This window comes from Astyanax mexicanus, chromosome 21, assembly GCF_023375975.1.
Source record: "Astyanax mexicanus isolate ESR-SI-001 chromosome 21, AstMex3_surface, whole genome shotgun sequence".
Lineage (NCBI taxonomy): Eukaryota > Metazoa > Chordata > Actinopteri > Characiformes > Acestrorhamphidae > Astyanax > Astyanax mexicanus.
This window is the reverse complement of record NC_064428.1, coordinates 22,474,782-22,502,210: the sequence shown is the minus strand read 5'-3', so window position 1 is coordinate 22,502,210 and position 27,429 is coordinate 22,474,782. Positions and strand designations below refer to the sequence as shown.

The following is a 27,429-nucleotide window of genomic DNA, read 5'->3' as shown; positions in this document are numbered from 1 at the left end:
GGTATTTTGTTTGTGTGCATATAGTATGTGTGTCAGTTATTATTTTCAATGTTTAAACAGGGAGTGTTAGAGATTCACAGTATGTAATGTTCTTTAACCAAATTCTAATTATTCAAAGATTTCAAGATAAATAAAGGTTTCCATTACACATTTAAAGGCTAATTTAAAATCATTTATTTTATTGAAAGTTTATTTTATTTATTTATTTATTTTTAAGCTTGCACTGTTACTCAAGTCTGGGTCTTCAGTGCTTTACACATCTTCTTTACACGTCTGGTTAAAGGGAGGAGATGAGCTGATGGAGGGTTGCAAAAACTCATCATGACACGAGATGTCTAGGGGATTTTTGGGATGTTAGGAAAGGGAAGGTGCTTTAGGCATGATCCTGCTCCTAAAACTACATTGTTTCATAATAATATTCAAAGATAAATTACTTTTTAAGAAATATGTTTTGCATTTTTATTTGTCTGATGTTCATTAAAAATGTCAGTGCGAACATATAAATATGTTGCTGTCTACTACAGGACGTTAAAAAAATGTAATTCATTCTTTATTTTCTTTTATTTTCATAATTTAAATACACTTAGTTCTATTAAACGATGAGTTCAGAATGCAATTACAAATCCACATATGCTGTGATGCTGTGATAATGACTCATTTTCTAAGGTGTTAAATATGTCCACATTTATAACTTATATAGAAGTATAGATACTAGAGTTTTAAATACTCCAGTAGAAGTTAAAGCATGAAATCAAGATAAAAGTGTAAAAGTTCTGGTTTAAAACGACATAAAGTATATAAGTAAAAGTTATGTAAGGAGAAATAAATGCCATTTAGGACAAAAACTTATATGCATTCTGCATTATAGTGCACGACCCTACCATTGTTATTCCATCAAATATTGATTTCTGAACTCCTCAAAGTTTAAAATTATAAAAAAGTCAGAAAGTTCTGCATTTTTTCATTTTCATTTTTCATTTTCTGTAAATAAATGCTCTAAATGGCAATATTTGTTTTTGGAATTGGGGATAAATAATGTCTGTAGTTAATAGAATAAAACAACAATGTTCATTTTACTCAAACATAAACCTATAAATAGCACAATCAGAGAAACGGTGGTGAAGTGGTCTCAATTTTTTTTTCAGAGCTGAATATTAAATATAATAAACTTTTAACCTTACATAATATAATAATACAGTTCTTGGGTGCAGGTGTGATGGATCATGTATAAACCAATAGGGTGCTGGAATGATACATGTTTATACATCTATATCCAACCACAATCAGATTCACTCTATTTGCATGGAGAGATTTATCTGGATAGTGTTTTTTTTTCTTTTGAAAGATGAGAATGAAAAAGGAGTAACAAGGCTTTTTTTATGTAAGGAGTAGAAAGCTCAGATAACTGTAAAAATGTGAGGAATACAAGTAAAAAATATGATTCCAGTAAAGTATAGATAACCAACATTTCAACTTAATTAAGATAAAGAATTATTTGTACTTAGCTACTTGACACCTCTGAAAATCACACCAAATCCACACAGCATGTTTTTCTTTCTATCTTGACTGAACTTTTGACACATTGTAAAGGTTTATAGTGTCGTTTCCCTTTAAGCTAATATCCTACTAAATCCAAATATTTCATAACTTACAAAAACCCCAGCTGTGTCAGCTATAATCCTCCCCCAGTAATCATTAGCTCATATCGAAAGTAAGAGCTGCTTTACTGTTCAGCTGCCTGAGAGGACAGAGCTACAGTAAACATGGAGGCCGGTTTCACTGAGGGGGAATTTTACCAGGACCACTTCGACTCCAGAGCTTATATTAACATCTTCTTCTCCAGTCCTGAAGGACACTCAGACGAGAAGAGTCTCCTCGTGTTCGTGTTAGACGCTCTCAGCAGAACTTTCTCAGGAGGTAAGACTTTCTGCAGACTCAGAGAAATGGCTACAGACCAAATTCCAAACACTGGAGAGAGTTTCTGCCTCGCCCACCTCTCACACTGTGGCAAGCAATGAGGAGTAATGCTCTATAAACTGATCAGGGAATATATAAAGTACCAGTCAAAGGTTTTTCTTTATTTCATTTGTTTCCTACATTGTAGATTAATATTAAAGACATCAAAACAATAAATACACACATATAGAAGGCTATACTAATAGCAACTATTGTTCAGCACCTTCAGGAACTCCTTCAAGATGCTGACAAAACTATTCCAGGTGACTCTACCTAAAAAGCCACTGAGGACATAACAAGAGTGTCCTTAAAGATAAATGTGCTACTTAAAATAATCTAAAATCTAAAATATACATATATACATACAATATAAAATGCTGTGCGTCAAGAAACACACTGGTTTATTTTTTTATTTTTCTTTAAAGCACTTTTTGACGATATGCCATCATTCATCACAAACAAGTTTGTTCTAATCATTTAAAATAATTTATAATCATTTATAAGTTTCTAACCACCTTCAGACTGGCTGCCACTGCCACTTGGCTTATTTTATGATTTTGTTATGTTTTTTTTTTTTTAGTTGTTTAGCTGATTTTATATTATTTTGGTATGTTTTTTAGTTGTTTTTGGTCTTGTTTAATTTTTAGTTAGCTTTTATTTTATGTTCGTATATTGTAGCTGTCTTTTTACCTTTCCTTTTATTGTTTTCAGTTATTGCTTATTAGTTTAGTTAGCTTTATTTATTTATCTGCTGTTGCATAATAATGAATCATTTTTATTACCTTTGATTTTCTTACCTGTGATTTTATGATCTTATTTTTATCTTATTTGTTTTATATCTTATTTTATATTGTAATATCTTATTAAAAAGCTGGGGCTTTTTTGACAAATCTATTTATTGGCTTGGCTACATTGTAAATGAGTTTAAATCCAGGTGGTTTATTTTTCAGGTAAATACAGCGGTCAGAAACTGGTAGAGGTGGGCTCTGGACCCACCATTCACAGCATTATCAGCGCCTCTGAGCATTTTCAGGAGATCACCTTGTCAGATTACGCTGAAAGGAATCTGGAGGAAATCCAGAAATGGCTGAGAAATGAGGAAGGCTGTTTCAACTGGAATCCCGTGATCGAGTATATCTGCAAACTGGAGAAGAAAAGGTGAGGTATTTATGGTTTCCTATGGTTTATTCAGATAAATACACTTCTTGCCGATGTTGACCTGTATAAGGTGTGTTTGAGTTTGATGGTTTAGCAGTTCAGTTTCAATTGTGAAGTTAAGTATTTATTCACAGATTCTGAATAATTCAGATTCCTATTCTGTATTCTGTGTTTTATTGGTTTGTGCTGTTACTGACATATTTTAACATTTCTAAAGCACAACCTTCAGAATTAATCTCTGGTACACTTAATTGATCTGAGTTTTACCTGCGGAGAACAGGTTTAAACTTCACCCTAAGTGAGCAAACAATATAACACACCCCTTTCAGCAAATATGGTTTGTGAAGGCAGTTCTGAGTTGGGTCAGGTGGGGTAGGTTAAGAGTTGGAATTAAAAAAGATAAAAAGAGAATATTTATAATATTCTATTAACAGTAACAGAAATTCTGATCAGCCACTGACTAAATACTTTTGTATCTGGCTGCATGTATTATGTGTTTTGTACTGTTTATTTAGTTTTTTGTGTTAAATGTTTAACACTTTTAAGTTTTGTATTTATCTTTGTTAGATTTTTTTTTATACATGTATACAGTTGATACGTTTTTAGTTAATAAAATGCTCAAAATATATATTTTGTGTTTCCCACTGATACATTTTTGTGCATTTCCAAATGTGCAATCAACATCCCATCCACACAACATTTGAAAGTTTTGTCTGTTTTATGGCATCCCATCCATATACAAATCTGGAAAAAATTAAGCAAGCACTTCAGTTTCTGAATCAGTTTCTCTGATTTTGCTATTTTTAGGTATTTGTTAGAGTAAAATGAACATTGTTGTTTTATTCTATAAACTATGGAAAGATTTCCTTCCAAATTCCAAAGAAAAATATTGTCATCTAGAGCATTTATTTGCAGAAAATGAGAAGTAGCTGAAATAACAAAAAAGATGCAGAGCTTTCAGACCTCAAATAATGCAAAGAAAACAAGTTCATATTCATAAAGTTTTAAAAGTTTACAAATCAATATATGGTGGAATAACCCTGGTTTTAATCACAGCTTTAATGCATCTTAGCCTGTTCTCCTCCACCAGTCTTACACACTGCTTTTGGATAACTTTATGCTACTCCTGGTGCAAAAATTCAAGCAGTCCAGCTTGGTATGATGGTTTGTGATTATCCATCTTCCTCTTGATTATATTCCAGAGGTTTTCAATAAGGTAAAATTAAAAAAACTCATCATATAAGTGATCTCTTATTTTTTTTTCAGATCTGTATTGGTTATGGTGCTGATGACACAATACATAATACATATTTCTGGATAAACTCAAAATCTCCTGACACTTTCCATGTTCTGCCTGTGTGGGTTTTCCCCCTAAAGTCCAAAAACATGGAGAGCAGGTTAACTGTATACTCAAAATTGCCCTGAATAATAATAAAGTAATGTGTAATTTGGGATAAACATATTTTTTGTGGTGTGTTGATGTCTTTATTTATGAGGTGCTCCTAAAGTATCATTGCTCCACACTGGCCAGCGTGCCAATGCAAGTGTGAATGGAAAATTTCCATTTATAAAATTATCCACATACATAAAATTATGGACAGAGCCTAAGACCTAAAAATTGGGATTAAAAAAAGCCCAATGTCAACAGCTTACTCCCAGCTTAACTTATCTATCTAGCTAACTAACTGTTCTGTTAAACTCTTCCTACAGCCCATCAGAAGTGGAAGCTAAAATAAGGCAAAGGGTGAAACACATCCTGAAGTGCGACGTCCGGCTGGAAAATCCATTCCACCCTGAAAACCTGAAGCCAGCAGACTGCGTGATAACATCCCTGTGTCTTGAGGCGGCCTGCAAAGACATGCAAGCGTATAAAAAGGCGCTAGCTGGACTGGCCTCACTGCTTCGTCCTAATGGAGCTCTAGTGATGGTGGGAGTTTTAGGGGAGAGTTTTTATGTCGTTAACCAAACCCGCTTCTCCTGTCTGCCGCTAACCGAGCAGAATATTAAAGAATACCTCAAGGATGTTGGCTTTACTGTTCATGAGTTTGAAATCTTTTCTGGACCCAAGCCAGAGAACAACGAGGTGTCCGATTATGAAGCTGTTTTTCAGCTGGTGGCTCTGAAAACTTCCTGATCTGTTGGCCTGCCTTTGTAACGGTCACTGCCACCAACACACTTTTGAGATTATCATCATAATTTTCTTCAATTTAAAGTGAAATAACCTTTAACAATAAAAATATCCAAAATAATAGACAAAAAGTGGTGCAATTTGCAGCCTTTTGGATTTCTTTTTATTTCTGCATAAATATGACCTAAAATGTAAGTGCTAAAACCAGATAAGGAGAACCTAATCAAACAAATTACAAAAATATTAGACATGTTCAATTATTAAATGTTAAATGATAAAAGAGGTTCTTCTAGCCTTTAGGATAACAATAAGCAGCCCTCTGTGGCATGATGTTGCCCTTAGATAACAGACCACTTTTATGATTACATTATTCCTTAATTTTGTTACATGTAAAGAATTGCGATTAAAATCTTTAAAAGCCTATTCTGTTTTGTTTTATTTTTTTTCAATGATTCTCCATCATCTGTATTTCAAATGTTTTATATACTTGACGTGCAGCATCAGATACCAGGGTGATGCTTTATTTTTTAGATATGAAAAAAAAAAAAATTAAAAGTGAATTTCAGTTACATAATAGCAAAGTGAAATAAAATAAATTTATGTTCAGTCAAAGTCCATCGGCACAACCCTAATTCAAGATTTCACAATGGTCTACATAATGCCTAAGAAGCTATGAGATTAATGACTAGTGTCCACACACCGGACTCTCCCTGCCTCATTATGCCCACCATGTATCTAAGCAGATTCATAAACAAAATGTTTAATTTTAACATTTTGTTTTCAGAATTACATCATCCAATGGGAATTGTTAATCATAGTTCCCAACTTTTTTCATAAATTTTGCTGCAGACTCTATGAAAATACATAAATCTAAAAAAAAAAAAAACTTTTTACCTCTTGTCCTAAATCAATGTCCCCCGAATTTCCACATAATCTGCTTTAGCCATCATCACAGTTCCTACTAGAACAAGAGGAACAAAGTGCTAGATGCTAGTTTACCTTTTAAACTTTATTTTGACAATGTTATTTAAATAGCATTTTTTAATCTAAAAAAATATTACACGAGTTAGACCTTCTCTTAAACTAGAAGATGAAGCGCAGAGAAACGGGTCAAAGAGTCTAAAAGCGGAGAGAGTGCGCATTTATAGCGCAGAGAAACGGGACCAAAGAGTCTAAAAGCGAAGAGAGTGCGCATTTCTAGCGCAGAGAAACGGGTCAAAGAGTCTAAAAGCGGAGAGAGTGCGCATTTATAGCGCAGAGAAACGGGACCAAAGAGTCTAAAAGCGAAGAGAGTGCGCATTTCTAGCGCAGAGAAACGGGCCAAAGAGTCTAAAAGCGGAGAGGGTGCGCATAGTTGCCGTAATTAAATAGTTTAATATTAAGAGACATCATGAAATTAAACATCAGTTTGAAAAATCTTAGTTTACACAACACTGTCAAAGACAAAGATAGTAAGTCAAGCAAAATGGTGTGTAAATGAAAGTAATCAGGAAAAAAGTATTATTTAAAGTGGTATTATTCATTATTTGTTTTATTACAGAGTGTGGCCCGTGACTTCAAATATATTTCTCCTTCTGGCCCCCAAAAAAAAAAAGTTTGGACACCCCTGCTCTAGTCAGTGCTCATCCTCTGTAAACCGTTTAGAGGGAAATTACTTGTTTTCCGTTTGTTCAACAATGCTTGACTAATAATGGACAAATACAGGGCTATGTGGTTGCTATGGCAATGTTTTTTTTTTTAAATCTATGGGCTGAAGTGGTATTGCTAAATGTTATTTGTTAAAGGCCATTCTTTTCACTTTTTCAGTTTGAAAAAGTAAAAAAAATATTCTAAATATATATTCTTTGCATCTGTAAATTACCTGCAAAAATAAAATGTTATAATTCGACTAAGCTTGTTGACTTATACACTTGCACAGTCATGTAAGTGACAAAGATTCCTGGATACATTAATTTTAGTGCAAGTAAATAATTTATATCTTACTCTATTTATTAATTTTTCCAACTTAAATTATGAACTGAATTTAATTATAAAATAAACTTTTAAATTTTTGCTGGAAAACACTTTAAAATAGAAGAAACCTCACTTTTTTATTCCCAAATGGAAAGACAAACCTTTGAGCCACCACCAGATAAATTTAGCAGAAAAAAAGTACTGAAAAAAAACAAACAAACAAATAAAGTATCAAAAGGCAAATGAGAAAACCTGGTCTCATGTCTCTGTTGCAGCTCAGGCTAAAGGGCGACTCTGCAGCGCTGATGGGCTGCTGGGCGTCTCGGTGCTCAATGCAGCTTACACTCTGACAGCAGCGACTCCAACAGGACAATCACAACAGGGTGGGCTGGAGGCTACGGGACCAGTTCTGTAACACTGAATCACAGCAGGTTAGGTAAGGATGCAGTCCAGCTATCGACCGACAGCTAGACCCAACACAGTCTCTCATCCAAAACTCTCCTGGTGAAACAATTCAGTTTAGTACTTGTAAGTATAAAGAAGAGACACATACAGGTCACAAACCTAAAACAGTGCTTATTTCTTGCTTTAAAATTAATCCATAAATCACTTCCAGGAAGACATTTATAATTAAACTAATAAAAAGACCTAAACCTGCTGGCCTGTTTCTGAATTAATGGCTCAGTACAGCTTTGCAAATTTCTCTGCTTCTGCAGATGTGCTGAATCAGCTGTCCCTGAGAACAAAACTTTAAATACTTACATACAGTTTTATATGAATAGTGTATAATATTATGTATTTTGTTGTTATTTGTTTTTTCATTGCTCATTTATTATTATTATTATTATTATTATTATTATTATTATTATTATTATTATTATTATTATTATTATTACCTATCATTTACACATTTGCAATAACTCGCATAAATAATTACAGGAGTTTCGGTTGTTTAATTCACCCAAATAGAAAAGAATTACCGTATAAAAAGAAAAGTAAACTTGCTAAAGTGGTTCCGCGCATGCGCACAGGTGTTGAGAAGCACATTTTGATGGGTAGCACAACTCGACAGAACACCGGCCCTCCCGCCCCTGCTCCTGTTCGTTCTCTTTTGGAGTGACGGGCTCGCTCGTCATTTCCTTTTCGCCCCGGTCTCTCACTCCGTGCAGATCTAGGATGCAGAGCTGCAGTTTTAGATCACTTTAATCTCTAACCTGTCCTCCTCCACCTCCTCCTCTCCTCTCCTCCTCCTCCTCCTCCCCGGCCGAAGTCCGTCTCTCTGTCCGCACAGCGCGCTCTCTTTCTCCGCCTGAGCTCCTCCAGCACCGCCGCCGCCGCGCTGCAGCCATGCCCAACATCGTGCTCTTCAGCGGGAGCTCTCACCACGACCTGTCCCAGAAGGTGGCGGACCGCCTCGGACTGGATCTGGGGAAAGTCATCACTAAGAAGTTCAGTAATCAGGAGACCTGGTAGGTGGCGGATATGTTTATAATAAGTGCTTCATTTACTGTTATTAACTGATTAGCTGGGGAGATTGATCGCTCGCTCTGGTTTTAAACATCTGTCTGTATGAAGTTCAGTAGGCAGGTAGTTCAGTAGTTAGCTCTGGTAGCTAACGCTAACTTTTCCCCTCTGCCCGCCCACATGTGTTTACAGTCCAGACAGACAGTCAGCTTTAGCTATCTAGCCCCTGGTAGCTATAGCTAAAGGATGTTAGCTAGCCTTAGCATTTAGCTGGTTAACTAGATATAGCCAGAAGTTTCAGTAACAATTTTAGTAGTTTGCAAATTTAAGCTCTTTAAAAGCAAACCAGTCAATTTCAGTTAGTTTATCTGTGAATATATCTAATTAGCTAGCTAACTAACTATAAATCTGCTCGGTGAGCTCTGCTTAAGGGTCGCCCAGGCTTCATGTTTATCATTTCAGCCTAGCAGTAACATTTGCAAAGCTAACTAGCTAAGTGGGCTAAAAACTAATAACATTAGCTTAGCATAACGACAGCAGACTACTTCAGAAAATTAACTTTTCTAATTTGTATTAGTGTCAGTAAAAATAGGACTAATTATTGTATTAGTATAGAGTTTGGAACAATTCATAAAACTTTTAAATACTAAAATGTTTTCTTCAGAATAATACATATGTGTAGTAGAATGTATAAGATATAAAACATACATATAAAATATAAATCCACACAAAATGATAATAAAGATCCTACTGTAAAGAAGGATATAGATAAAATACAAACTGCGACATGAAAATATAATATTTTGGCAAGTAAAAGTAGTACTAGTATATATTTTTATTTAGTACAGTTTAGTATTAAAAAAAATATATGATTTCCTTAGAAAATGCACCTTTTCTAGTTTTATCAGTAGAAATAGCAATAGTAGTTTCAGTAGTATATGTTCGGTGCAATACATACAAATCTAAAATACAAACATAGCAAATTGTGATTTCTTCAGAAAATTTTATATTAATTTCAATGAAAGAATCAATAATTGTTATATTGGTATAGTTTTCGGTACAATACCTAAAAGTTTAAATTCTAAGATAAAAAGTTAAGATATAATTTCTATTTTTTTTTGTATTAGTAAAAGTAGTAGTAATAGTTGCAGTAGTATATATTTTAGTATGATACCTAAATATATAAAATACAAACTACAACATGAAAATATAATATTTTGGAAAGTAAAAGTAATAATAAATAATACTATTTTAGTACAGTACATACAGTATAAAATACACAAAAAGGAAAAGAAAATTCTCTAGTTTTAAATGTAGAAGTAGCACTGATAGTTGAGGTAGTATAAATTTACAATACAAAAATATCTATTATAAAAACATAACAAATTGTGTTTTCAGGAAATTAACTTTTCTCTTTTTTTATTAATATCAGTAAAAGTATGAATAATGGTTGTATTAGTATATAGTTATTAGTATGTGTATGTTACTTAGTTACTGTTTTTTTAGCCACTGTATAGCTAAAGCTAGGCGATACATCAATATAGGTGTATTAAGGATATTGTCAGTGCTTAAATGACACTGACCCAACTGTACATTTCATTACAAATACATTTAGGCTAAAAACTCCTGTTACGTCCATCACACCTGTGGTTTAACTAGGAGCCTAGTGCATGCCAAATCTTTCATGATTAACATTTTAATTTAACATAACAGTCGTTCTAGCTTTTAGAAAAATGTGTTTGGGGGAGGAGGGTGGTGCACTATAGGCTACTGTAGTAGCTTTTATACTTAAAAAGTTTTAAGTAGTTTTAAGTAGTTTTGAGACCAGTACATTTACATTTTTACTTGAGTTGATACATTAACTTCTGCACAAGTATTTTTAAATCCTAGTATCTATACTTCTAGTAATGAAACTGATAGCAGCAGTAGTGTTCCTGAGTAGGGAGAGGGCAAAATATATAGTAAAAGGCATCAGTGTGCTTCTGCCATTGTTCCTGCAAAGACACATTTATTCATTTAAAAAACAGGGTGCCTGGTAGGTTCCTTTTTCTGGCTGTGGCAGCTTTTGCTGCTTTTCATGAGCAAACATTGTGCTGCTAATTGTCACTAAAATTACCAGATTTATTCATTCTGAATGGTGACTGCACCACAATGCATGTTTAAAAAGTATGTTTTAAGCATAATCTGTGCAATTACACATTCTCACCAAAAACTGAAGAGCCAAGCTATATATATATATATAGTTGCGTTAACTGCTTAATTACTGTTCTTTGTTATTTTTTAGCCCAACCAGTTCCTTATTAGTGATCCTTATTTCTGGGATGTATTGTGGGTAAAACATTCTCCTTCAGGTCATGCATCTGTATCTAAATGGGCGTTGATGGTAGTCAGAACTTGTTTTCTTAAGCTTCCACATCATGGATGTCATATATTGCTGGTCTTATTTACTCCTCTAAAACATTTTGATGCCTTTTTGAATTAATTGTTCTTTCAATGATTGCAAAGCATTCAGGCAGTCCTGAGGCAGTAAAGCAGCCACATGCCTTAATGCTCCCCCACCATGTTTTACAGTTGGAATAATTTTTTTATGTTTGTGTTCGTTGTTCTTTTCCTCAACATGTAGTGTAATGGGTCTTAGATAAAGTCTGTTTTCTCACCTGTACATACATTATATCAGTATATTACGATAACATATAAGTCATTTGATACAATGTTGCTGTATAATCTGTCCATCCTCTTTAAGCTCTCTTACAGGCTGTGATTATACTATACTATACTGTAGATATATTCACAGTATTATTTAGGGTTTTTAATTATTTAAGTATGATTTTCAGCCTCATCAGCTTAATCATCATCATTTATCAGGTTATGTTAGCATACATACATTTTCTGTGGTTGCTCTTAGTGTTTTAGTATTTCCTGTTGCGCATCCAGGCATTGTTCACACTAAACAATAATTTTATCAATCAGCACTTGGAGAAATCATTAACAAAGAAGTTCACTTACATATGTTGCCTTAGCTGTGGGTTTTTACTCAATGGTCAGCATGCTCAATAAGCCATATGGAAAATACAGCTGTTTGTGTATATTGTCAAAAAATCTATGAATGTGACATATGATAATGTGATAATGATAATACCACATGATTAATAATCAATACAGATACCCAGGCAGATTTTAAAGGGTTTGTTTACCCTTTTCTAAGCAGTTATCAGCACAAGGTTGCCAAACAGCCTATTTGAGTAACAAGGGAAAACATTCCATGCAGGCATTCGGATTACTGAGTAAGTACTACAGTAAGCCGTGGCTGAAAATATAGGAAAGTGTTTTGAAGGTTTGCTTTTGGTGTAACTAATTGAACTAACTCCCAAAAACAGTTAAGGTGCACTGTTACACTGTTAAAATTAGTGGAAATTTATATTTGATGCTGGTCTATAATCACATATCACTGTATGTGCTTCTCATTTAGTGGAAAACTGCTACATTATTTAGTTTACAAGGCCTGTCCTCTGAGCTTGACCTACTTTATCCCATTTTCCTCAGGATGACCCAGTTGTTGTCCTGTGAACTACAGTGTAGTGTTGCCTTGCTACAGGGTAGTGCAGTGTGTGTTTGCAGTTTGTGTATGTACAGATAGCAGGATCTGCAGTGTCACATAAGGCAAATTAAATCCAACATATTCATACTATCTCACTTATACAGCTCTGGGGGAAAAAATGAGACCACTTTAAAATGATGAGTTTCTTTGATTTTACCGAATTGAAAACCTGGAATATAATCAAGAGGAAGATGGATGATCATAAGCCATCAAACCACACTGAACTGCTTGAAGTTTTGCACCAGGAGCGGCATGAAGTTATCCAAAAGCAGTGTGTGGAGGAGAACATGCCAAGATGCATAAAAACTGGGATTAAAAACCAGGGTTATTCCTCCAAATATTGATTTCTGAACTCCCTCCGACCACTCGCCACCGATTTTCTTTGCATTATTTGAGGTCTGAAAGCTCTGCATCTTTTGTTATTTTTTTTTTTCTGCAAATAAATGCTCTAAATGAAAATATTATTTAGAATTCGGATGAAAGATTGTAAATAAAACAACAATGTTCATTTTACTCAAACATATACCTATAAATAGCAAAATCAGAGAAACTGATTCAGAAACTGAAGTGGTCTCTTAATTTATTCCAGAGCTGTTTATAGCTATAATGTATTTTAATCTTGAATAATTTTGTGCTACGAAAAAACAGTTAGCTTTGTTTCGGTATATATTTCAGTATATAGGGCTCCAGATTAACTTCTGTCCCAGAGACTTCCCAAAGGGAAAATTGTTTGTTTCAAGATTTTTTTTTTTACTGTCATATTGATTTGTGTATTTTTCTACGGCATAATGTCATCGAATGTTCTGATTTTTTACTGTCTCTGGGATGGTGGGACCATGTTAGTCTGGAGCCCTGCCTGAAAGCCAATCAAGTCACATTCGTGAGTTATTAATTACAGCAAATGAATGCAAGCAGGGCTCTGTCACTCACTAAACCCTAAACATATTTTTTGTTAATAGCTGAAATGTGTTCCTTTTGAAGTGAAAAAAACATATCAGCCCCAAAAACCTAGCATTTTTGGAATGTGCTATTTGCGAGGATGAAAAATAAAATCAGGGGATTCAGTTACCCTTTAATGGATAATGGTGCCCAACCTCAAAACACTGAGGAGAGTTCTCAGAAGGTAAATATACAGATTTAGAGTCTGCAATCTGAAACCATTATAGTGAAGTATGAAAACATAACAATCTTAAACACTGTTATATAAAAAAAAACTATAATGTAACCACTTTGTGGATCTGACTTCTATTACAGTGACTGACTTATTGCAGCTCCTGAAGGCCAGCGCTGCTCGGCCTGTGAAGGGTTTTACATTAGCTGCTGTTGGGAGCAGTCTGTCTCATGCTGAGTCTCGTGCTTTTCACTCACATGTGGAGCATGGCGTCCCCTTTTCCTCATAATTGATTGGCTTCGGACTCTCTTGTGCTTGGATGGCTGAGGTTTCCAGTCACATGACATGAGTAGAGAAAAGAAAGGTTCTAAAGAAATCTGTCACGCAATTTTCACCTGGTGAAGTTGCCTACACTATACATTCAGTTATTTGGTTAAGATTCAGATTAGGTGTGATTATTCAAACAGTCATAAAAGTGTATATATATAAAAAAACATATATAGCAAAATTTAAATGTTGGATCATCACTTATTCTTCTTTGTTGGTAATCATTTAATAACGTATTTTACAGAATATAAGGTGCACCGCATTATAAGGCGCATTTTAAGCGACAGTAGTAAGGAATAGCAGCAGAGTATTTAAGTAAACATGACTGTAATTCTTAAATAAAAACATTTTCTTTTAAAGTCAAACAAGCGGTGAGGTTAATCCAGGTTAGCAGCAGCGCTAGCCAAGTTTAGCAGTGCTTAGCATTAGTAAATGCCGCCCGACAGCGCTACACTGAGGAACCCTGAGTGCCGCAATCAGCAAGCGGGTTATCCCACGTAGCTTGTTTTAACACGGTAAACACGCAGACTACAGTTTGTTAATGCTCTCCTCTGAACGGTGAAAAAGCTAGCGCTGCAGTTAGTGGATAATGCTAACGCTAATACTGCTCCAGCCTCGTTGCTGAAGAAACTTCACTGAACTCCTGTATAACGCTGTACTTCAGCGGAGTGGCTTTACTGCTCCTTACAATCTGATTGGTCAAATTCATACATAAGGCTCACTATCGATTTTACTTTTAGTACTTAAAGTCTATAAAATTTCACCAAACAAAATTCATCAGCATTATAATATAATAAGATAATGCTTAGAGATCTGAGAGCCTCCCAAATGGAGAAAATAAATCTTATTGTGTGCATACGATGTATATAATAGAAATAACAAGGATGATGATGAAGATTGTGGTGGTGAAGATTGTGATCATAACCATGAAAATGATCTTCCTGTTGTCTGTCCTGCAGTGTGGAGATAGGTGAGAGTGTACGAGGGGAGGATGTGTACATCGTGCAGAGCGGCTGTGGAGAGATTAATGACAACCTGATGGAGCTGCTGATTATGATCAACGCCTGCAAGATCGCCTCCTCATCACGCGTCACTGCCGTCATTCCCTGCTTTCCCTACGCCCGACAGGACAAGAAGGACAAGGTCAGAAACCTGTTAAAACCCCTAAACCAGCAAAGACCAGTGTGTGGGTCCAGGTTTGGTCTCTCTTATAACTGCATATTTTAATATGCGGAGCTCAAAATGAAAGCGTGCTTCAGTGTAATTTTAGCCTCAGAATCTGATTGGCTAAATAAGAGAAATATCAGCTGATCACATATTTTGGCTGCAAATTGTCCAATAACAATACATAGCTAATAGATCTTCCCATCTCAAGTTTGTATTTGTTTAAATTAAACAGTCTAGAGTAGATACTGGGTAACAGGACAGTAGTTTATACATGTACTCCTCTCTGTAATCTTTTGGAATCGTTTTGGTAGGGGGGAGGAGTTAATTTGAAAGCATGTTTAGGTACAGGTACAGTGTTGTATGGTTGCACAGATGTGTTGGAGTATCTCAGCAGATGTTGTGGAATTTTCTTTATCTGCTGTCAGTCACAGATAAGCATGGATTGAATTGAACTCTCTATTTTGTTGCTGGGTTCAGGCAGGGTTACTGGAATCTCCAGTACTGATTACTGTTTATCAGAAGACTTGAATTGCTCAGTTCAGCTCTTTAGATGTTGGTAGAATTAAATCAGTAACTAAATGATTTGCTGTGTCTTAATATTTTTTCTGAATGTGAAAATGAAGTGTGAATGAATGACAGTAAAATGTACATCATAGATTAAAGGTCTCATTCCATCATTTTTAATTTAATTTAATCAGTCTAGTTGTGGTTTCTTATGTGAATGAATGCCATGTGAGCTGTTTTGTATGGGAAAAAAATATTCATTTGTTTTTATTTAGCCTCCTTTAGATCACTAAATTACCTGTCTCTGGAAAAAGACAGGTTTTGTGAGATGGTGGTTGATCGTCGTGATCGTACAGATCCAGGTTTTAATATCAACCTTTAAGCAGAACCACCACTGTAGGCACCGTAGTTGGAGAAGTCAACCAATGTAAAGAAATAACACAGAAACGAAACTTATCTAGCCATGCTTCTATAGCTCTGAGTCGGCGGTGCTGCATGGCTTTAGCTTGGCCTGTGGGTGGTCCCGAGCCAAAGTGGGCGAGGCCAGGAATACTCTTTCATCTGCTTGACGTCGACAATGTCTTTCAGATTTTTTCATATATTTTAAAATGTCTAGTTGTAGTCTGTAATATGAATGAATGACATGAGCCATTTTTTGTAAAAAAAAAAAAAAAAAGTGCTTAGGTGTTTATATTTAGCCGTGCTTTAGATCACTGAATTAGTGGTCTCTACAGAAAGAGAGGATTTTGGCTCTTGCTCGTGAAAATTCATACATGCAAACATAGCCAATCAGAGGTGATAACAGCACGGCAGCAGAGAAGACCTACCTGTCTTCCCTCACAGTCAATTTTACAGCTCTAAAACTCAAAGTGGGCGGTTCAATGGTGGACAAGGCCATGAATACCAATTTATGAGTTGATGTAGACACAGGTGCTTTTCCTGATCGACTCGTTTTTCTGAATATGTTCTTTCACTAGCTACTGCAGACAAGAGAGGCTGAGAAACAGTTTCATATGCAGCATGCATATACAACTCAACAAGACCTATAGTATTATACAAAGAACAAGAAAAAATGGATTTTTGCCTTTAATATCCTGTAGGCAAGCTGCATCAACATAGTGTTGCAGTATATTTTTACCATGCTGTAGCCTAGAATCTCCTAAAAAAACATTTGGCAATTATTTGGTATTTTTTAGGTGAAATAAAGCTGCAGCTATAAAAATGTGGCCTAGTGTTGTAAAAGATATACAGAATTTAACAGCTATACCAGCTTTTCCTTTATTCATTCATTAATTTGATTCTCAGCTAAAATTCAATTGAATTTTACGGACTAAAATACTTAGATGATAAATGTGATGCAATGCAAGGGATTTAGATGATAACAGAGCATGTAATTAATTAGATACATTTTTAATTGCCCAACAGCACAATTAAAAACCTAAAAAAATATCTAAATTTGATGAAAAAAGTGACATAAAACTGATTTTTTTTTTTATTTCAAATAGCTTTCCTTTTCTGTTCTAAATACTTTAGGACTGATAACTATTTGTTTTTTTTTAAACGGAGTGAAATGAAGAGCTTCAGTATTGCAGTATTGAGCTGACCAACGCTGGTCAAAGTTCCAGAGGTTAACAGTTGTCTGCTGCTTTCTGTTATTCTTCCTGCTCAACCCCCCTCCTTCACAGATAAAACGCTAGAGATTAAACACGTGCTTTTAACTATCTAGAAGTTCTGTGAGAAGACTTAACCCAAGATGCTGCTCCTCTTTAACAAACCTCCAAGCTTATCTTTGCATCGGGCTGCTGTACCAATTATTCCATGCTCAAGAAACATATAATTAATTATTCTAATTAATAAAGATAACACTTTAGGTAATATTATTTAGGTAGCTGATGCTGTTGTTGTTTATTTATTTATTTATTATTTTTAGCTTTTTGTCATTTACCTGATGCTCAGTCCTTACCAGGGATTTAAGCTAACATGGTCAAAAGGTCAGAAAGTTGTTACTTAATGTGATCTAAACACCAAAACTCTTTTTTTGAATGTAACATGAATCTTTTTAAGTGTACAGATGATGTTGTACTGTTAATCATTGTTGTGATTTTGGCCGTTGCAGTACTGCTCATATGATGCAAATGAGTCCTCTGCTCATACTGTGCTGTACTGTAGAGATTAACTAAGTTGATTAACTATTAATGAAAGCACAAATTAAAAGTAGTTTTAATAATGCAGATCAGTTTTTAAATGTCACATTGTTAATTTTACCAGTATTACTAATAATAAATAATAAGAATAAGAATAAAAATGTAAAATAATGGGACCATTTCACTGAATAGCTGTCATTTGCTTGTTGTAACTCTTCCAAATTAAACTTTTTCTTCCAACTTTTTAAAATGTTTGAAGATGGTTACAAAACTCATGACATGTAAAAAACATTAAAAGCAAGGCCACTAATTATTTAGATTTTCTCTCAAGAAAGTCCTAATTTTAAAGATATGGCTAGCTGCATGTTCACATAATTGATAATTATCACAAAAAATCATGCCTGTTACTGGCACTTGTGAGGGAAGCTGAAACTATTAACCCATTTAAAATGATGTATTTCATTGAACACTTTTGTAAGATATGCACTATGCTCAAACTAAATGTACGATTAACATTGATTAACAGGAGTGCACACTCACACCTGTTACTGGCACTCCTGTTAATGGCACTCATTCCTGTTACTTTTTTATGTTATGAGTAACAGGATTTGAGCTTTTAGCATAAAATTAGCAAAAACATGAAAAATAGCTATTTTGTATTATATTTTGTGGTCAAGTTTATAGTTGGAGAGTAAGTACTGGTAACATGCTGTTTTTTCAGTGTTGTAAGTAGATTTTAATAATGTTTTAATTACTTATCTTGCTTTTGCAATTAGGTCATTGTACAAGACACTATGCTTAATAATAAAATGTATTTTTAAGTTATTTTGTGTGCACATTTATATATGTAACCGAAATGGCATCCATTCGGTGGAATGGGCTACTACTACTACTACTACTAATAATAATAATAATAATAAATAAAAATAATAATAATAATAATAAGGAATGCATGAATATCTATACTGGTATCTGTATCATGCCTGATACCATTCTAATGTTCTCATACTTGCCAACAAAGCCCCAATACCAACATCCGATACCTAGTGCACGGATGTAATTACTTTTGATACAATACCTGCCAAAATGTCTTAAAAAAAGTGAACAGGATATTGAAAACAATTCATAAAACAGCAAATAATAAAAAAATTACATACGAAATACAATTCATAAACGATTCTAGAATTATAATTAAACACAATGTTGTTCTACAATATGTTCTACTAGTATTGTGATGTACTAGTCCATAATTACAGTATTCTTTACAGTATACTAATATTGTGTTCTGGTCATGCAACACTACCCTGCACTTCAGTAAAATCATTAAAAATTATTATTTTTTCCAGAGTCGTGCGCCCATTTCTGCAAAGCTGGTTGCTAATATGCTTTCAGTTGCTGGAGCCGACCACATCATCACCATGGATCTCCATGCTTCACAGATCCAGGTAAGAATCTTCTTCTTCTCGATCTTCTTCCACTTCTCCTTTTTCTCCTTCTGTCTTCTTCTCCTTCTCCTTCTTGATCTTCTCCTTCTCATTTTCTATCTCGATCTTCTTGATCTTTTTTTTTTTCTTTTTTGATCTTCTTGATCTTCTCAAACTTCTTAATCTGGATTTGGACTTTTAGACATGGAAACCAAAAGTTGGGACACTGTGTAAAATGTAAATCCAACCAGAATGTAATGACATGCAGATCATCATCTCATAGACCCATAGGCAGTTTACAATTAAACATAGAAGACATCAGAAGTTGAAAGTGAGACATTTTACAATTATTAAACTTCAGTATGTTTAATGTGATTCCTTTATATTTTCATATATGGCTACTCTAATTTATTATGTGGTGAAATGTGGCCTGTGCTGTTGCACTCTTTCTTTGTTATTTTTTAGCTCTTCTGTTTAGCTTACTAATAGTTAATCACTATATGGGCTAAAAGATGCACTCTTGAGAGGAGTATCTGGTTAGTGGTGTTAGAGGGCTTTACTCTCTTTCTTCCATGAAATGTTAGTCTTACACATTTTACGAACATGTAATTTTGAGTCAAAAAAGGCAAAAAAAAAATGACAGACTGGCCTCGTCAGCAGTAGTTTGGTAGAATTTATACAAAGAATTTGATCTGATCAGCTAAATAAGAGTAAAAGAGCTTCTGATCACCGATCAGATGTTGTGGCTGAAATTCAGCAGATATTGATACATAGCCAACTAATCTTTCCATCTCTGTTTAAATGCCCAAAATGTATAGTATAGCATATGTGCTATATAATTGCTGTAGTCTAATTTTGAGTTGTGTATAAATATTAATTATGCATTTTGTGTCCCTCCTACAACAGGGCTTTTTTGACATCGCTGTGGACAATCTTTACGCAGAACCAGCTGTTCTACAGTGGATCCGAGAGAACATTCCAGAGTGGAAAAACTGCATTATTGTGTCACCCGACGCTGGCGGTGCTAAAAGGTAGATTTTTCTTTTTTTTCCCTCCTTTTTCATTTTTATAACAGCAGGACCTTTTTGAGGTCTGGGCTTAGCCCAGTTTTGGTCCACTAAAAGGCCAACTCTGACCAAAAGCATTACATTAATAAGTGCAGGACCATCACTTCTCTTACACTGAGAGATCTGGTGTATTATACCGTTATTTTATGGGTCTCATTATGAGCTGTCAGTAGGTTGAGGATAAAACTGTAGTTTAAAACTGCGGGATCATAAATGGGATTGTGTAACGAGATTTTTTTCAGGTTATTACAGTGGTTTTTGAATAGTAACTATATGTTATATATGTGCCCTTAGGGTGACGTCCATTGCTGACCGCCTAAATGTTGAGTTTGCCCTCATCCATAAAGAGCGTAAGAAGGCCAATGAGGTCGACCGTATGGTCCTGGTGGGAGACGTGAAGGACCGTGTGGCCATCCTCGTGGATGACATGGCAGATACATGTGGAACCATTTGCCATGCTGCTGATAAGTAAGTGTGAACACGTGTAATATAAATAAATAGAAGCAATATACATGCATGATAACCAGAGATGTACAGTAACGAAGTAGAACTACTGTTCTTCAGTACTAAAATACCTGTATCTGTTTCTACTGGAGTTATTTTTTTCTCCTAATTCCATTTTTACTACATATTTTTACTGAGTTTAATACTTTTACTCTACAATAATAAAAATGTTAGGAATCATTCCAAACCCACATTTTCACTAAAGTCAGAACTGGAGATGCTCTGCACTGTCACCAGGTTTGATGAAGCTGCTCATCATTCAGTAAATCAAGAGATCAAGCTGGCCTTATAAAAGAAGATGTCACTGCTCTTGTTCTGCCTTTCACTCTGAGAACTTTCCACTGCTTTCTGTAATAACTACACAACACAGTACTGTACTTTTACTTTCAGTACTTAACTACTACATTTTACAATAAACTACTTGCAATACTTATAATAATGTAATAATAAATGTTACATTCTTAAGTACTTCCACTTAAGTGGGGAGCAAAAAAAGAACACTTCAACTTTTACTAGAGTCCCTTTTTTCACTTTTGCTCAAGCCTGGGTCGCTAGTACTTCATAAGACAAAAGCTTTGTTGTACTTAAAGCTTTAAACTAGTGCTAGGCAATGTGGTAGTCATATTAAGGGATGCATGATTATCTCAGAATTATAATTAAATAATTTAACCACACCACAAGTGGTTAAAGCTGGTCGTGCTACTTTAAAATCCATTGATTTTAAGCTCAATTTAGCTATTTCAATTAGTTTTAAAAAGAGCTGCAAATTGAAATTTGATACCAAAAAGGTACCAACCAAAATGTTCAGGAACTACAGAGTACCAAAAGGTCTAAAAAAAACAAAAAAACAAAAAAAAAAACAAGCATAAATGTGCCAAACACAGAGAGCCTGCACAGCGAGGAAAAATCAACCAGCACCCTGTCGCACACAAGCAGAGAGCATGCAAAAAAAAAAAGATCTAGTCTGCCAGACCTAAACTACACTAAACTATTATCACTGTACACCCAACAATTCTAACAATACTACCATAACCTTAAAAAAAACCCCACAAATATCAAGCACCCTAAAGCTAGCAGTCAGGTCCTCCTCCTTATTTACTCCCTTGGTGCCATTTTAGTCTAATAAATGGCAAGTAATATTCCAGATCTGTTATTTATAAATGAAAAACTATCTTTTCCTAGATGAATATGATCTGTATCTTGTGGTTCACAATATTTCTCTTTGTCCCATCAGCTCAGCTATTGTGTTTCCGCTGCCACATCATCTTTCATTTTCTCATTGTGTGGATTTGTATCTTCAGGCTCATCTCTGCTGGTGCAATAAAGGTCTATGCCATCCTCACTCACGGCATCTTCTCTGGACCTGCCATCTCGCGCATCAACAACGCCCCCTTTGAAGCTGTGGTGGTCACAAACACCATTCCACAAGAGGAGAAGATGAAGCAGTGTCCCAAAATTCAGGTAATCAAAAGCTACTTCCACAGCTGTCATTAAAGTTACTGTATGCGTGTTACCACTTTGTTCACAGACCAGAGTGACTTTAATATGATTTTTGCTATATACAATTTTACAGCTTTAAAACTCAAAGTGGGTGGTCCAGTTGTGGACAAGGCCATGAATACTAATTTATGAGTTGATATATATGATATATGATAATGCATACCTCAATGTTTTATCCAAGTATACATTTGGGACATTTTTGTAGCTGCCGTTTATTTCAAAAAGTAGAATTTCTTGTTTATTTAAGATAATGTAGGTCAAAAAGTGTGTACTGTCCAGTAGATACAGGTGTAGGTTCCTGTTCCCTTCACTTATTGGACGAGCTGGACACTGGGCTTAAGTTATCTATCTTATCTAACTCTAGAAGAAATTCTGCACTGGCCTGGCTAAGCTATTTAGTAGGGATGCACCAATATGAAAATTTTCGGCTGAAAAAAATGTAAGTTTGAGACAAATATCAACACTGGATGTTTTTTTACGGAGATTTTTGCTATATACAATTTTACAGCTTTAAAACTCAAAGTGGGTGGTCCAGTTGTGGACAAGGCCATGAATACTAATTTATGAGTTGATATAGACACAGGCGCTTTTCCTGATTGACTCGTTTTTTTTTTATATTTTCTTTCACTAGCTACTGCAGACAATGGAGGTTGAGAAATAGTTTCATGTGCAGCATCATATACAACTCAGAGAGACATATTGTATTTGACAAAGAACAAGAAAAAGTGGATTTTAGCAAAAGGAGACCTTTACTGAGTTTAATTTGTCAGTTTTTTGTTTTCCTTAAAAACACTGGTTTTTGTACCATTTCCAGTTATTGACTGTATCTAAAGGCTCAAATGGCAAAAATAAAGGGAAAACAATTGGTGATGTTCTAAAACTAGTACAAAACACTGGTTAATGTTATTGAAAACCATAGGATTTAAATGCCAGCTGATAGTCCTGGTGTTTGGGAGTCCTGGTGTTTGGGGGTCTTGGATATGGGGGATCAAGTAGAGCAAAAGCTAAACAACTGGTAAAGTTTTACTCTATTTCAGCCATCACTTGGAGTATTCATATTTAGAAAAGGTGCTGTTTTATCCATAAATGGAGAAAATATGAAATGTTGTAACACCCTGTATGAACTGTATGTCCCTTTTTTTGAACAATTTCTGGAATATTTCGTTTACTATTGTTTTTAATATTGTATATGAAAACAAATTAAAGGATAAAATGTGTGTGAGAGACTCTTGAATACTCTAGAGAATTGTTACAGAAAGATGTTTGGTTGACTTACCTAACGTTTGCCAAAGGGCATTCATGTAAAAAGCATTAATGATAAAGCATCACTTTTTTGTGTTTTGTGTAGTATAATAATGTTTCTGGTTCATATTAACACCCAACTAATCCTTTCTGCTGTGTTTTGCAGGTCATCGACATTTCAATGATTTTGGCAGAGGCCATTCGAAGAACCCACAATGGTGAATCAGTCTCGTACCTCTTCAGCCACGTCCCTCTGTAAAGACCGCTTGAGAAGATCAGGGGTTGGACCTACTTTCTCCACCATCAGCCATTCCAGTATCATTCCTGTGTGGGAGCCTAAAGAGTGAATTCCATTTAGCATCCAATAGCAAGTGACTGGCTCGTACTGAATCCCACCAGCATTACTAAACTTTTCCTCCATCATTCCCTCACAGCAAACTACTGCAGCATTTTTATTTATCATTTATGATGCTTTTTTGATTAATTGTTTTATTTCATCCCTGATTCATTACAATGTTTTTTTTGTATTACTGGCCTGGATCTGGCTTTTGCCTTAACCAAAGATCTTGATGCCAATTGCCTGTTTCATATCCATTTTGTACCTTAGTTGTTTTTTTTTTTTTTTTACTTCAATTGAACATAAAATGAAAAGTAAGCTGCAGGATCTGAAAAAAAAATCTACTGACCTCTTTTTTCTTCTTCAGTTGACTTATTATTCTCTTTATTTCATTTAGATTATTTAGAGCAGTTGTGCAGTTCTACTAAAGATATAGATCTTTTCAGCAAATGTTCTGATGTTTTCAGCCGTTTAGTGTTAACTGATTTTGGATTTGGTTTCTAAATGGAAGAAGAAATTATCTCAGAGATGACTATACTGTAATTGTTACAACATAGTTCTCATTATATCTTAAACAACTTGACAGTATTCATGTTCTCATGTATTCAAACAGTTAATTCTTACACTCAGTTTGAGTTTAAACATGTCAAAAGTGTAAGAATTTAATTTTTTTGCTTTGTTAGCTACATTACATTTGTAGCTCCAGTACAAAAAATAGCTTAAACTTAAGTCTTAATTGAGCCAGCCAGTCATTAAAAGTTATGGGCCACGTATAAGAAACAAGGAGTAATGGGTCTTCATTCAAACTTGGCTGCTTGATTTGTCTTTTATTTTTACCACTTCCTTAATGCATACCTCAATGTTTTATCCAAGTATACATTTGGGACATTTTTGTAGCTGCCGTTTATTTCAAAAAGTAGAATTTCTTGTTTATTTAAGATAATGTAGGTCAAAAAGTGTGTACTGTCCAGTAGATACAGGTGTAGGTTCCTGTTCCCTTCTCTTATTGGACGAGCTAGACACTGGGCTTAAGTTATCTATCTTATCTAACTCTAGAAGAAATTCTGCACTGGCCTGGCTAAGCTATTTAGTAGGGATGCACCGATATGAACATTTTCGGCTGAAAAAAATGTAAGTTTGAGACAAATATCAACACTGGACGTTTTTTTACGGAGATTTTCGTAAATTATAAAACTATTTTCACCAATGCATACATTTAATGTAGGCTCCAATTTACTTTTGTCTTGCTTTTCAAAGTAAAAAAAAGCTATTACAAAAGTACAGTTTAAACAAATGAACAACGCAAAATATGACTATTATTATAAACGCACAATATAAATAAATGTCATTGTTCAAAATAAATTATTGGATATTTTCACTTTTTTGACCGAACAACAGATGGCATTTTTCCCCCAGATTGCCAGTTTCTGCCAAATCATTCGATGCATCCCTATTATTTATAAGCAACAAAATATGAGTAACGGCACATTCATACTAAAACAAATATGCTTCAAGTCCAGTCATTCAGTTTAAGATATTGCTCATCAAATGTGTATTTTTAATTAAAAACCCCTATTTGTTGATCTTTATAAAAAATGCAAAGGAAAAAAGACTATCACAATGGCTAAAAGACTGTTTTCAGATAAAGTATATGAACATGCTGCTGTGACCTATTGAAGTTGGACTTTGTATTGATTCTTGATTCTGTTCTCATAATTTCATGGCATTCATATTGCCACTTTACAAACATTCTTTAAACAGTTTTTGCCTTTAAATAGGCATTCCATAAACAGTTGTACCACTAATGTTACAGTACTTAGGACAATGTAGAATCGAAACATTACAGTTACTGTGTTGGAATGTTCAGCTATTTTGTGTTGTGGCCGCACACTAATGTTTTGTCTCAGTCTATAAGGATATACCTGTTGATCAGCGCTTTGTCTTTGGCTAAGATTCATACATAGCTCTTTGCCTTTAAGTTGAGTCAAAAACAGTTCAAGTGGCTGAACTGTTGAACTGATTGCAGATTCATTATGGAAACTTTACACAATATCCGTCACAAGCACTGACATCGGATGCATTGATGGTGGAATTCTGGGCCAGTTCCAGCCTATGTCATTTTTCATGTCTGTTTCTACTGCAGAGGTGTGCACTGTCATGAAACTGATGGGTGAACCTGATCTTTTTAATGGTCAGTCATATTTCTGTTGTTATCACAAAGAGTTTTCACGATAAACACATTGGGGAAACATTGTAAAAATGCCTTGAATAACCGAAAACTTCAGTTGCATTACCTGTGTGTAGCAAAAGAGGGTGAGCGTGATGCTGCAGGCTTAGACATAACTAGAATGGAGGCAGGGGTAGAGGTAGAGCTTTATAGTGAACCAGTGGACCTAATTACTACTTAGCCGAGGAAAAATTAGTGCAACCAAGCCAAGTGCTGAAAAACGTTCAAGGAGCTTTAATTTAGAATTTAAATTTATCATGTCACATTGCATAAATTTTAGGGATAGTATTTTTATACTAGTAAATATAAAACTGAACTCTATCCGTACTTGAGAGTAAATCTACTGCGTAAAAAGTACTATGATAAAATCCCAATGTTTGTCAGTATTTTGGTTGGACCAGGTCAAGAGAACCAGAGAGAAATGTAAATCCAAAAATGTTACTGGTTGAACGTAGTGCCTTAAAAGATGCCCAAGATTTTTTTTTTTTTTTTAATAAAAGGAAAAAACAGAGTTGGAAGGGAACAAAATATTCAAAATAATGGCATGAACATTCTGGCACAACCATCTCTGCAACATCTAATAAAATATATTCTAAAAACACAGTGGTCTGGTAGGGTAGTTGGAGTGTAATTGATCTCTACATTTTGAGGGTATTTACTAAATGAACAAAACTATATACTTTAAAAGTATGCTGGGTGTCCGAGGTCTACAAATCCCAGAAACTCACAGCCTGTCGCTTTTAAAGAACCAATTACAGGACCCAGTGCTTCACCATCAATGCTTACCTGTGACCTCCAACCATTGAAAGCGACTATCCCTTTAATCTCCACTGCTCACAGAATGTACTAGAAACTATTCCCTCTTATCTTATTTAAAATAAATAAGGCCTCCCAGGAGCAAATTAGACCTATTACAGTAAAATTGACCCTAGATCAGCACGAAAGAGCAATGCGAAGGACAGAATGAAGCTCTGGCTCAGGGATGTCTGAAGATTGCGGCTTTGCCTGGGTTGTTTTTTAAAGTTTTGACGAAGGCTCCTAATTTCTTAGATGTGAGAATGGCTTTAGAAAGAGCAGCCATCACATTATTAGTGGGATGCAGTGACCAAGTGCTTCCAGCTTCACAACTCTGATGATGCCCTGTCTGTTTCAAAATGACAACCGAATTAAAAGTAATGCTTTGACCATGCTTGTGGACTCTGTCTTTTTTCTTTATCCTCCTCTACATTGTTTTTTGATATTTCTGATATTGTGCTCTTAATCTAAGAAAATATGAATTAAACCTTTTATTCTAACATCAAACACTAACTAGAAATACATATACAGACAAATCAAGTCTCCCTGAAGCTGCGCACACAGGCAACAGACTTTTTTTTTCTCTAATCGCGTGTGGGAAGGAGAGAGAGAAAACAGAGAGTGTTCTGATTGGCCTGTTCTCTGCAAAGAGTCTGTGAGACAGCCAATCAGTTTTTAGTGTGGGCGGTCAGTGTTGTTCCCCCCTCCCGGACAGGATTTGTTCAGTGAGTGAGAGAAAGCAGATCATGGCGGAGGCAATATTAATAATTATTGTAATATGATATGAAATGTTTTTGATGTTGTGCAATTTTTGTGATATTGT

The 27,429-nt window shown here is 34.9% G+C and overlaps 2 protein-coding genes across 2 annotated transcripts; both read left to right on the top strand.

Moving 5' to 3' along the window:
• The first annotated feature begins 1,704 nt into the window (after window positions 1-1,704).
• zgc:64002 (uncharacterized protein LOC393330 homolog) lies at window positions 1,705-5,665 on the top strand. Its single transcript, XM_007259037.4, has 3 exons — window positions 1,705-1,917; window positions 2,907-3,114; window positions 4,825-5,665. Exons 1-3 carry the CDS (start codon window positions 1,764-1,766, stop codon window positions 5,246-5,248), a joined length of 786 nt encoding a protein of 261 aa, XP_007259099.2. The 5' UTR covers window positions 1,705-1,763; the 3' UTR covers window positions 5,249-5,665.
• Window positions 5,666-8,320: 2,655 nt separating this feature from the next.
• LOC103031769 (ribose-phosphate pyrophosphokinase 2) lies at window positions 8,321-27,000 on the top strand. Its single transcript, XM_049469979.1, has 7 exons — window positions 8,321-8,664; window positions 14,655-14,838; window positions 18,857-18,955; window positions 19,841-19,965; window positions 20,296-20,469; window positions 21,807-21,966; window positions 23,414-27,000. The coding sequence occupies exons 1-7, from the start codon at window positions 8,543-8,545 to the stop codon at window positions 23,504-23,506; spliced, it is 957 nt and encodes a 318-aa protein (XP_049325936.1). The 5' UTR covers window positions 8,321-8,542; the 3' UTR covers window positions 23,507-27,000.
• Window positions 27,001-27,429: the final 429 nt, after the last annotated feature.

Bases quoted from the DNA above. Each gene is read 5' to 3' on its own strand.
- LOC103031769 (XM_049469979.1), top strand. From the start codon at position 8,543: ATGCCCAACATCGTGCTCTTCAGCGGGAGCTCTCACCACGACCTGTCC. The intron at 20,470-21,806 runs GTAAGTGTGAAC...TTGTATCTTCAG, and splicing joins ATTTGCCATGCTGCTGATAA to GCTCATCTCTGCTGGTGCAA. The intron at 21,967-23,413 runs GTAATCAAAAGC...TGTGTTTTGCAG, and splicing joins AGCAGTGTCCCAAAATTCAG to GTCATCGACATTTCAATGAT.
- zgc:64002 (XM_007259037.4), top strand. From the start codon at position 1,764: ATGGAGGCCGGTTTCACTGAGGGGGAATTTTACCAGGACCACTTCGAC. The intron at 1,918-2,906 runs GTAAGACTTTCT...TTTATTTTTCAG, and splicing joins CAGCAGAACTTTCTCAGGAG to GTAAATACAGCGGTCAGAAA. The intron at 3,115-4,824 runs GTGAGGTATTTA...CTCTTCCTACAG, and splicing joins TGCAAACTGGAGAAGAAAAG to CCCATCAGAAGTGGAAGCTA.